General features: G+C 54.4%; 1 protein-coding gene across 1 annotated transcript; it reads left to right on the top strand.

The window, feature by feature from the left end:
- Positions 1-4975: 4975 nt before the first annotated feature.
- Positions 4976-8354, top strand: SFN (stratifin). The gene is made up of 2 exons (XM_023219530.2): positions 4976-6845; positions 7116-8354. The coding sequence occupies exon 2, from the start codon at positions 7120-7122 to the stop codon at positions 7864-7866; it is 747 nt and encodes a 248-aa protein (XP_023075298.1). The 5' UTR covers positions 4976-6845; positions 7116-7119; the 3' UTR covers positions 7867-8354.
- Positions 8355-12258: the final 3904 nt, after the last annotated feature.

Below are 12258 nucleotides of genomic sequence, written 5' to 3'. Positions count from 1 at the left end.
GTGTGTGTGCTGGTGGTGGTAGGGTCTCCAGGGATTCCCCGCTAAGCAGAAGGATTGGGATATAGGGCAAGGCTAAGAGCCCAGCCTCACTGTGGACTGAGAAAGTAGCTTCGCGCAGAGCAGCTCTCCAGCTGGAAGAGGAGGGTGAGGGTGAGGCTGGGGAGAGGATGGCGAACCTGCCCTGAGGTGCTTGGGTCTGTGCTGGTGGGGTCCTGGTATGCAGGGGCCACTGGTCACTAACGCTCTTGTGTCCTGGCTTTCTGTCCCCGCTGAGCTTTCTCTCACCCGCCCGTTTTCTCTCCTGCTTTGTTGCCTGCTGCCTGAGCCTTGCTTGGCCCTTTTCTCGGGGAGAGGCAGGTGCTGTGGCAGCACCTGTCCCCACCACCAGGGCCCCTGCAGGCCTCCTCCCTCCTCCCAACCCCGCTAACCCTCTCTCTTCTCCTTCTTTGCTGTCCTGCCGGGGATCTCCAGTGTGTGCGGGGGCTTAAAGACCTCCTGAGGACCGCTGCTCTCTGCCTCTCCAGGAGTGGCCTGGGGGGAGCCAGGCACCCGGCACCTCCACCTGCCTAACCTGTGGCTCATCTGCCACCATCTGTGCCTACAGGGTCTTGCCCCCAAGCCTGCCCGGCCTGTGTGCTCTCTAGGGCCCCCATAGGGGGCAGGGGCTGGCCTCTTTGCCCCACTCCCCGCTCCATGCCTGCCAGAGTGTAGAAAGCCATAACGCAGCCATCAGCACAATAATGTGACTCTATGCTGAAATGCTCCCTCTCTCCTCCACTGACTTCCCCTTGCCCGGATTTGTGAGGTGTCAAGACTCTAGGAATCTGGCCTTACAGCCTGTCCCTCCACCCCCTCAGATCGGGCATAGCCATAGTCAAGCCCAGCAGGTTTCCTCAGGAACTGTCTGGGGTGTTGATGGTGGATGACGCTGCTGAACAAGTTTGGTGACTGTTCTAAGCACAACTGACTTGACACTGTTCCCACGGCCTGTCCACCTCCCACCCCCAACCCTCCACCGGAGTAGGTAAGATGTAGGGAGGGTGTGTGCCTCCTTTGCTCTAGGCACCAAGGGACCGAGCCAGCTGTGCACAGCCCCATACACTTCAGGGGACTAAAGGAAACAGCTGGGCCAAGGAAAATCAGCTGAGCCCAGGGCTGGGGGTTGCTTGTCTGCTATCCTGTACGTTTTTTTAACCAAAATAAAGATTCCCCTTTTCTTGCCATACCATTGGCTGTCTGGTGCCACCTTTACTTTGGGGCCCAGGGATGGGACCTGTAGTGGGCGTGCAGAACATATGGCTCCCCCTCACTCCCAGCTTTCTTCCAACTGGCCAGTGCTGCTCTGGAGATTTAAAAGCACAACAAAGCCAGCAGGGACACAGGAAAAGTGGTTGACATCCTTTTCACTCTGCCCCTCCAGAACTCCTGGTCTCAATTCCAGCACCACCCAGCCTTAGCTGACCTCTAGTTTCGGAAAGGTCCCAGCGCAGGCTGAGACAGGGTTGTTAAGTTTGGGACTGCCATACCCATGAACTGAGCCCAGCCCAGGGTAACGATCTCATGGAGCCTTCACTCTCCCCAGCTGCTGCCCCACATCAAGATACACACATGTGCATACACTGTACTGTGGGCCAAAAAATAATTACCGGTACCATTCAGCAAGGGCTTGCCGAGTCCCAGGAGGGACTCTTGTCTGCCAGAGGCAGAGCAGAGAGGGCTGTGGCTGAGCCCCCATGGGCACGTGAAAAGAGGCCACCCTGTCCCCTCTTTGTCCCCTCCACCTTCCCCTGCCTCAGGGGCTTGGAGGCCCCCAAATTCTTCTTCCCTACTGCCTTTCCACTCCGATCCCCAGTGAGTGCTCAGCTAAGAAAACGTTTGAGATGGTAGATTCCAGTTTGAGGAGGATGATGTCACCCTTTTTACAGATGAGGGAACTGAGACTCAGGGAAGAAACAGGAGCTGCCCAAGGTCACCCAGCTGGCAAAGCAGCAAATCCCAGATCGGAACCTGATCCCTGCCCCGAGCTCTGAGCCATCTGCACTACCTAAGGAATGAATACAGCAGTGGGAGGATGAGATCTTGGAGAAACCCTAAAATTAGAGAATGTCATAGCCAGTAGAGGGCTTAGAGTTGATCTGGGCCAGCCTCCTTGTTTTACTGATGGGGAAATTGAAGCCCAGAGGCAGGAAGGGACCTGCCCAAGGCCTTACAACAGAGCTGGGATGCAGTCCCACACTCTGACCTCATTCCATTCTCTCTTCATAAATTCCGCACTGTCTCTAGACTGGACTGGTTTAGATGTGGGATACTCTAAACAGCAGTGCCTTCAAGAGAAAAAGAATCAGAACCACGAATCACTTAAAAGTAATGTAGGCTACTCTGGGCACACTGCCTATGGGGTCGCCCTGCTCCACAAGGAGCAGTAAAAATAATATAATTGAATATCCCTTCCCAAAGGCAACTAGTAAAGTGAGCTCTTGGCTAGGTAACTGGACTCTTGTTCACAACTAGCCAGTGGGAAAAGGTGCTAGAGCTTCCTCTGGCCACCTGTTTAATTTGATCATTCCAAGACCCAAGACGGAAACATTTCTCAGGAAGTTCTTTCTAGAATCTACCTGGCATCCCTCCCACTGCTATCAGAGCCCTGTCCTCTGTCCTCAGTGGAGGTAGACAGCAAATGGTTGCTGCCTTCATCACAACCCTTCAAAGCCTATTATTACCAGCTAAGAAGGACTGGTTGACTATGGGGCCAGAGCCCTTAAGCCTGCTGGTAGAATGGATGCTGTACAGGAGGAGGGTGGGGAGGTAGCAAGCAGGATGAGGATAGCCCCTTTGGGCTGCAACCCCAGCTCCTGTCCTGCTGACTCAGACAGCTGACTGTGGAGCTCCATGCCCTGCCAGGGCCTGCTGCCTCCTGCCCGTCTGAGCTCCTGAACTTGGGAAATGGAGGCCCGGAGGCAAAAGGAGATACCTGAGACAGGAACTGAGTCAGGATCAACAGGCCAGAGCGGGCAGGAGGTGTCAGGCAGCCTGGCTCCCAGATGCACCCCTGAGCTCCAGCAGGGGAGGAGTAGGAATGAAGGGACTTCCCTGCCCTTGCTCATGGCTATGCGGAGGGCGTGAACCACCACCAGGTCCCCTGGCTTCAGTGGCAGAAAGCAAATGGTCCCTCCCTGGACTCAAGCTCCAAAGTTCCTGGGCCTGCCAGGCCCTGCCTTCCAGGTTCCCAGTGTCCTGGGATCTCCAGCTTTCCCCCAGGACTTGGGGAAGCCCCGACTAGATGACTAGTACAAAGGAAGGCCCCTGAGGTTCCAGGACCTGCTGAGGTCACAGGAATGTCCTGATCAAGCTTGTCCAACCCACGACCCGCAGGCTGCATGTGGCCTAGGACAGCTTTGAATGCAGCCCAACACAAATTAGTAAACTTTGTTAAAACATTATGAGATTTTTTTGCACTTTTTTTTTTTTTTTTAGCTCATCAGCTGTCGGTAGTGTTGATGTATTTTATGTGTGGCCCAAGACGATTCTTCTTCCAATGTGGCCCAGGGAAGCCAAAAGATTGGACACTCCTGTCCTAGATGGAGAGGAAGGAGGCAGTGCTGAGCACATCTGGCCATCTGGCCATTCATCCATCTGGAGAGAGAAGGCTATGGGCAAACTGCCTCCTTCTCTCCCCTGTAGACACCCAACTGGGAAGGTCTGGCCTTTGGCTAAGTCCTTGGCTTGGGGTCCTTCCTCATTTCACAGAACCTAGCTCTATGTTAGTGCTTTGTGAGTATATGTGGATCATAATAAAGTTGATGGGATTTTTTCACATGACAATAATAGTTGCCATCTGGCCAGGCACGGTGGCTTATGCCTGTAATTTCAGCGCTTTGGAAGGCTGAGGCGGGTGGATCACTGGAGGTCAGGAGTTCGAAACCAGCCTGGCCAACATGGTGAAACCACATCTCTACTTAAAAAAAAAAAAGAAACACATATATATATATATATACACACACACACACACACACACACACACACATTAGCCAGGCGTGGTGGTGCACTCCTGTAATCCCAGTTACTCAGGAGGCTGAGGCAGGAGAATCGCTTGAACCCAGGAGGTGGAGGTTGCAGTGAGCCGAGATTGTGCCGCTACACTCCAGCCTGGGTGACGACTGAAACTCCATCTCAAAAAAAAGAAAAAAATAATAATAGTTTCCATCCATTCTGCTGTGCTTTCCATTAACTCGTGTAATCCTCATAAGTCCCATTTTATACCTACAGGAACTGAGGCTCACAGAGCTGAAATCATTTGGCCAAGGCCACAAACAGCTATAAGATTTACATTTAGGCAGTCTGATTCTAAGGGTACTAGACTATTCTGTATCTCATAGACAAACAATACATACTCACTTTTTTGTCATCGTTTCGTTTTGAGACGGAGTCTCGCTCTGTCATGCAGGCTGGAGTGCAGTGGCGCAATCTCGGCTCACTGCAACCTCCATCTCCTGAGTTCAAGCAATTCTCCTGCCTCAGCCTCCCAAGTAGCGGGGACTACAGGTGTGCGCCACCACGCCTGGCTAATTTTTTGTATTTTTAGTAGAGATGGGATTTCACCATGTTAGCCAGGATGGTCTCGATCTCCTGACCTCGTGATCCACCTGCGTCGGCCTCCCAAAGTTCTGGGATTACAGGCGTGAGGCATCGTACCCGACCCATATTCACTATTTATAAATTGGAGAGAATAAGAGAATCAAAAGGACCAGGTGTAGTGACTCACACCTGTAATCCCAGCACTTTGGGAAGCCAAGGCAAGAGGATTGCTTGAACCCAGGAGTTTGAGACTAGCCTGGGCAACATGGTGAGACCCTGTCTCTACAAAAAATACAAAAATTAGCTGGGCGTTGTGGTGAGCACCTGTAGTCCCAGCTTCTTAGGAGGCTGAGGCAGGAGGATCACCTGAGGCCAAGGAAGTTGACAGTGCAGTGAGCTGTGATCATACCACTGTACTTCAGCCTGGACAACAGAGTGAGACTCTATCCCAAATAAAGAAAATAGAAAAGAAAATCAAAGGGAAGCAAAATCACTCAGTCTCACTACCTCAAGATATCCTCTATAAGCTGGTATTTTCGTGTGGTTCCTATCATTTTCTACGTCAGTTCTCTAAATTGAGCAAAATCTTTGGGATGTCAAACCTGAAATCCCCTTTACTTCCTTGGAAACCCTGTAGCATTAGTCCAGACATGTCCCTACTCCTCCTTGTGGTAAAGAGAAGAATCTCATCTTTGGTCCCCAGAGTTCTGGCCTAAGCCTCCCTCTAGGAGGGAAGATGAGTGTTCAGACACTCAGGGTACCTGGGGGAGACACAGGCCTGGTGAAATTATCCTGGCTCAACTATTAGGCCGGCAGAATCCCAGTGAAAGGAGCCGTACCCCTGAGGCCCATCTAAGCTTTGGCTAGGGGTGGGGCAGATAAGCACGAATCCATCCCTGTAGGCTCAATGCCAACACCCTATGGTGAAACTCTTGATGAAACCTGAGGCCAGGGCCCCAGCAAGCAGGGAAAGAAGGTTGGCAACAGAGGTCTCCATCTCTGAGGACTCTGCCAGGGGTCAGAGGTGGGGCAATGGTCAAAAGGAAGGAACAGGCCAGGCACAGTGGCTCATGCCCATAATCCCAGCAGTTTGGGAGGCTGAGGCAGGAGAATTGCTTGAGCCCAGGAGTTTGAGACCTGCCTGGGCAATGTAGTGAGATCCGGTCTCTATTTAAAAAAAAAAAGAAGGAACAGGGAAACTTCGGAGAGACAGGCTAGGGGAGGCATCACGTAGCTGGGATTGCTGCCCCATAAAACAGAATGGTATGTGTCACTGCCACCTCCCTTTCTCAGTCCTCTCTCTCCCCAGGTTGCTAGCGTCCCCCCTGGGGGATCAAACTGGACTGCTTCCCAGCCTCAGACAGAGAGCAGTCTGAGTCAGGCAGGAAAGTGGGACAGCCGGGGAGCTGGACCCCACCCTCTGTGAACCCCACTGGTACCTGATGGCATGTGGCTTGGAGAGGGCAAGTGACCTGGTGTGGAGGGCCAGAGGGTAAATCCTCAAACAAGTGGCAACAGGCCACCAACTTGAAAGGGAAAATTGTGTAGTGATGGGAAATGTGTCCAACAAACCTACTGGGTGACTAATTACAAAGGCTGGGCTGGAGCGTCAGAGGCTGCTTGTTAAACACTTCATTAAGTGGCACTCTGAAAGCTGCCACCTGCACATTCTGGGAGCTCAGAGGGGACCCTGAGGGGGAGTGAGGCCTGAGGGATGGAACCATCTTCAGGTAGATTGAGAAAGAGCCTGGACTTCACTTCCAAACACAGCCTGTATCTCACTTCCAAACACAGCCTGGAGCTCATAGGTCAGAGACTTCAACCGGAGAAAAGCTAAAGGAAGCAGGGTGCAGAAAGGAGTTTCAGGGCAGTGGTGGCCATGTGACTTTGAGCAAATCTCACCCCTCTCTGAGACTTTGTGTTCCCATCTCTGTGGTCCTGTGTGTGTCACAGAGACAGTGGGGATTAAATTCGATTGTGAATATGAAAGTGCTTGGGAAACTCTATGGCCCTACCTAAACATGAGTTATCCTCACCTGAACCAAAGGGAGAAGTTACCTGGCAGGATTAGGAACCCCATCCTCCTGAACCTTTATGGGCTCTGTCCAGGCAGAAGCAGCCAGGGGCTAAAGCCGCCCTTAGCCTCTGTAAGGGCACTGTGAAGGAGGATCTGATTTGAGAAGCCAGGCAGTTTCCTGATGTGAGCAGCCATATGATGCCAGCCCCGAACAAGAGGGGGCAGCCTGGAGCCTGGAAAGGTGCCTGTGCAGGTGGGGCCCACGCCCAGATTTCTTCTGCTGACTGTTCTGATGACTCACCCCCACATCCCAGCCTTTTTACCTTTACTGCAGAGCCGGAAAGGGTGTGGGGAGGAGAGGAGAGGGAGGCAGGTCTTGGGCCCTGGTCCCGCCCCCTGCTCCTCCCCACCCTTCTCTGGGCCAGGCCACCCAGCCAAAAGGCAGGCCAAGAGCAGGAGAGGCACAGAGTCCGGCATTGGTCCCAGGCAGCTGTTAGCCCACCGCCCGCCTGTGTGTCCCCAGAGCCATGGAGAGAGCCAGTCTGATCCAGAAGGCCAAGCTGGCAGAGCAGGCCGAACGTTATGAGGACATGGCAGCCTTCATGAAAGGCGCCGTGGAGAAAGGTGAGGAGCTCTCCTGCGAAGAGCGAAACCTGCTCTCAGTAGCCTACAAGAATGTGGTGGGGGGCCAGAGGGCTGCCTGGAGGGTCCTGTCCAGTATTGAGCAGAAAAGCAACGAGGAGGGCTCGGAGGAGAAGGGCCCCGAGGTGCGTGAGTACCGGGAGAAGGTGGAGACTGAGCTCCGGAGCGTGTGCGACACCGTGCTGGGCCTGCTGGACAGCCACCTCATCAAGGAGGCTGGGGACGCGGAGAGCAGGGTCTTCTACCTGAAGATGAAGGGCGACTACTACCGCTACTTGGCTGAGGTGGCCACTGGTGACGACAAGAAGCGCATCATTGACTCAGCCCGGTCAGCCTACCAGGAGGCCATGGACATCAGCAAGAAGGAGATGCCGCCCACCAATCCCATCCGCCTGGGCCTGGCCCTGAACTTTTCCGTCTTCCACTACGAGATCGCCAACAGCCCCGAGGAGGCCATCTCGCTGGCCAAGACCACTTTCGACGAGGCCATGGCTGATCTGCACACCCTCAGCGAGGACTCCTACAAAGACAGCACCCTCATCATGCAGCTGCTGCGAGACAACCTGACGCTGTGGACGGCGGACAACGCCGGGGAAGAGGGGGGCGAGGCTCCCCAGGAGCCCCAGAGCTGAGTGTTGCCCGCCACCGCCCCGCCCTGCCCTGCCCCCTTCAGTCCCCCACCCTGCCGAGAGGACTAGTATGGGGTGGGAGGCCCCACCCTTCTCCCCCAGGCGCTGTTCTTGCTCCAAACAGCTCCGTGGAGAGGGACTGGCAGAGCTGAGGCCACCTGGGGCTGGGGATCCCACTCTTCTTGCAGCTGTTGAGCGCACCTAACCACTGGTCATGCCCCCAGCCCTGCTCTCCGCACCGCTTCCTCCCGACCCCAGGACCAGGCTGCTTCTCCCCTCCCTCTTGCCTCACTCCTGCCCCTGCTGCCTCTGGTCGTAGGAATTGAGGAGTGTCCCGCCTTGTGGCTGAGAACTGGACAGTGGCAGGGGCTGGAGATGGGTGTGTGTGTGCGTGTGTGTGCGCGCGCGCCAGTGCAAGACCGACATTGAAGGAAAGCATGTCTGCTGGGTGTGACCATGTTTCCTCTCAATAAAGTTCCCCTGTGACACTCCTCCTGTCTCTCTCCAGTTCTTGGCGATGGGCTGGGAGTGGAACTGGAATCTGATTTAGAGATCCTGACTTTTGACCTCTGAGTTAGGGCCCTGACCTCCCTGGGTGGCTCAGTGACCTGCACGCAAGACTTTGAGTCCAGGTGAGGCCGGGGTCCGGCTGTCTCCATCAGGGCGGCCCCAGTCAAACTGGATGGGACCGGGAGGGTCGGGTGAACCCACAGGAGGCGCCGAGGCTCCTCTGCCGGGCTGAGGGGAGGTGAGTGGGAGCCGCAGCGCGGGAGGCTGACGAGCTCAGGTGGAGCGGGACAGGAAATAGTGAAGTCTCTGGCATGAGATCTAAGGACAGCGCTGCAGTAGTGAGCGGCACTGAGCACCCGATTTGCAGGCGGGTCACAGTCTCATCAAGGGCTCAGATCTCAGCGGAGGGAAGTACGATCTGAGGCAGGGGTACAGTGCCGCCATAAAAGCCCAGATCTTAGGAGAGGGTCACGTCCCAAAGAGTTCGGAGATGGAGACAAAAGGAAACGGGCTGGCGGGAGGAAGGACGAGCTGGGTGGGAACGGTCGCCGGGAGCGGTGCCTGCCAAGCCCGCCGCCTCCGCTCTCTGCAGCCAGCAACACGCCGGAACCTGCGGCCGCATTGCTCGGTCCCGCCTTCACAGCCAGGACTGGAGGCGGGGCCCGAGGCTCTACCACCCAATCACAGGAGGGAGCTGCCCCAGGGTACCACCCCGGGGGGCCCGACGAGCCAATGGGAAACTGACCGGCGGAACGCGCGCGGCAAGTTTCCCGCCGCCCGCCAGGCCTGGCGGACGCTAGGACTCGCTGACTGACTGAGCGGCGCCCCGGCCGCCTGCTGAGCGGCGAGGGGCGGCACTTTCCCGGTTTCACTCAGACAAGTTGTCACCCGTCTGACCCGAGAGCTGGGAACCCTATAGAGCAGCGGGACGAGGTAGGATAGCAAAATGCAGTGCCCGCCCGTTGAGTCATCAGCTCACCCAGCTGGGCCTGGGCCGGGCTGGCGGCGGGGTAGGCTGGAAAAAGGCCGCCAAGATGCCCCCACCACACTCCGGAGTCCAAGCAGCCCTGGACCTGTCGCCGAGAGGCTTGGATTGTGTCCCTGGTTGGCTGGCTGTGCGACCTTGGAAAAGTCGTTATACATCCCTGGGCCTCAGTTTCCCTCTTGTATCATAAGGGACTTGGACTAAAGGCTAACACAAGAGTGAACATTTGCGGTTTTGGCCTGGCGCGGTGGCTCAAGCCTGTAATCCCAGCACTTTGGGAGGCCGAGACGGGCGGATCACGAGGTCAGGAGATCGAGACCATCCTGCCTAACACGGTGAAACCCTGTCTCTACTAAAAATACAAAAAATTAGCCGGGCGTGGTGGCGGGCGCCTGTAGTCCCAGCTACTCAGGAGGCTGAGACAGGAGAATGGCGTGAGCCCAGGAGGCGAAGCTTGCAGTGAGCCGAGATCGTGCCTGCACTCCAGCCTGGGCAACAGAGCGAGACTCTGTCCACCCCCCCCCCCCCCCCCCCCCCCAAAAAAAAGAAAGAGAAATTTGCGGTTTTGGACTCAGATGGCCTGGGTTTGACTCCCAGCCTGCCTTGACCAAGGCTCTTGCTTATCTTTGTGTCCTCATTTATAAACAGGGGAACTGAAAAACCGTACCTTCCTTTTATAGTTGCTGTAAAGTAACCCATAGGACAGGTTCAACAAATTTAGGTTTTTTTTGTTTTTTGTGTTTTTTTTTTGAGACGGAGTCTCGCTCTGTCGCCCAGGCTGGAGTGCAGTGGCCAGATCTCAGCTCACTGCAAGCTCCGCCTCCCGGGTTCCCGCCATTCTCCTGCCTCAGCCTCCCGAGTGGCTGGGACTACAGGCGCCCGCCACCTCGCACTGCTAATTTTTTGCATATTTAGTAGAGACGGCGTTTCACTGTGTTAGTCAGATGGTCTCCAACTCCTGACCTCAGGTGATCCGCCTGTCTCGGCCTCCCAAAGTGCTGGGATTACAGGAGTGAGCACCACTCTAGACCTTTTTTTTTTTTTTTTTTTCTTTTTGAGACAGGATCGGGTTCCGTCACCCAGGTGCGACAGACAGTGGCGTGATCTCAGCTCATAGCAACCTCGAGCTTCTGGTCTTAAGTGATCCTCCAACCCCAGCCTCCTAGTAGCTGGGACTACAGGGGCCTGCCACCACACCCAGCTAATTTTTTATTTTTTATTTTTTTATTTTATTTTTTGAGACGGAGTCTCACTCTGTCGCCCAGGCTGGAGTGCAGTGGCCTTATCTCGGCTCACTGCAAGCTCCGCCTCCCGAGTTCACGCCATTCTCCTGCCTCAGCCTCCTGAGTAGCTGGGACTACAGGCGTCTGCCACCACGCCCGGCTAGTTTTTTGTATATTTAGTAGAGACGGCGTTTCACCGTGTTAGCCAGGTTGGTCTCGATCTCCTGACCTCGTGATCCACCCACCTCAGCCTTCCAAAGTACCGGGATTACAGGTGTGAGCCACCGCGCCCGGCCTTATTATTATTTTTTTTTAGACAGAGTCTCGCTCTGTTGACCAGGCTAGAGTACAATGGTACAATTTTGGCTCACTGCAACCTCCACCTTCAGGGTTCAAGCGATTCTCCTTCCTCAGCCTCCTTAGTAGCTGGGATTACAGGCATGTACCAGCATGCCCAGCTAATATTTTGTATTTTTAGTAGAGACGGGGTTTCACCATGTTGATGAGGCTGGTCTCGAACTCCTGACCTTGTGATCCACCCACCTCGGCCTCCCACAGTGCCTGCTGGGATTACAGGCATCAGCCATCACGCCTGGCCTATTTTTTATTTATTTTTTATTTTTGAGACAGGGTCTGGCTCTGCCACCCCAGGCATGACAGTGGTGTGATCTCAGCTCATGGCAACCTGGAGCTTTTGGTCTCAAGCGATCCTTCCACCTCAGCCTCCTGGTAGCTGGGACTACAGGTGCCTGCCACCGCACCCAGCTAATTTTTTGTTTTATTTTTAGTAGAGACAGGGTTTCACCATGTTGGCCAGGCTGGTCTCAAACTCCTGGGCTCAAGCGATCCTCCTGCCTTGGTCCCAAAGTGCTAGGGTTACAGGCTTGTGCCACCTCACCCAGCCTCAAATGTCAGCTATTAAGGAATCCTTCCAGCTTCAGTAAGTCTAGGATTTGGCCAGCATTTTTATGCCCCAAGCAGCATCATGAGGCAGGCCCAGCCTTATTGCCAAAGCTGACCTGCATGCCTGCTGAGCCCCTGATAATGCTGCCCTCACATCAGGTGGTCACTGTTTCACCTGGCAAGATAGAGCTGAGCCCAGGGTCCAAACTGAAGGGCTTTGTCAGAATTCCTGCTTCTACAGAGGAAGCCGGCGGGACCACTCTGATGGGCTTTGTCAGAACTCCTGCTTCTACAGGGGAAGCCGGCACGACCACTCTGATGCCTTCTGGGTCCCCTGTTTTCTCGCTTCCTTTCCTAGAGGTGTGTCAGATTTCAAGGCTCCAAACCAGGGACTCTAGGCAGGGCAAATAACTCCACTCAGCTCTAGAGGTGACCTGATTTCTCTCACCAGACAGGTCTGGTGACTCTCTCTTAATGGGCAAGTCCTGGGAAAGGAACTTCTTTCTTTTCTCTCAGCCACTGACTTTTGTCTGTTAGCTCTGGACCACTCGTGGTTGCCCCATATGGGGAGAAGTAAGCTGCCCTAAGGTAGTGTGTCGGTGTTGAAGGATTTTAAACCAGATGCTGTGCATTGGAATATCTCTAAATCAGATGCTTACTAGGGCTAAATGTGAACTGGCTTAGGTACCAGCTTCTTTTATTTTCTTTATTTTCTTTTTTCTCTCTCTCTCTCCTTCTTTTCTTTCTTTTTTTTTTTTTTTTTTTTTTTTTTTT

Source organism: Piliocolobus tephrosceles, chromosome 1, assembly GCF_002776525.5.
Source record: "Piliocolobus tephrosceles isolate RC106 chromosome 1, ASM277652v3, whole genome shotgun sequence".
Taxonomy (NCBI): Eukaryota; Metazoa; Chordata; class Mammalia; order Primates; family Cercopithecidae; genus Piliocolobus; species Piliocolobus tephrosceles.
The sequence above is the reverse complement of the archived record's forward strand: the minus strand, read 5'-3'. Positions and strand labels throughout refer to the sequence as shown.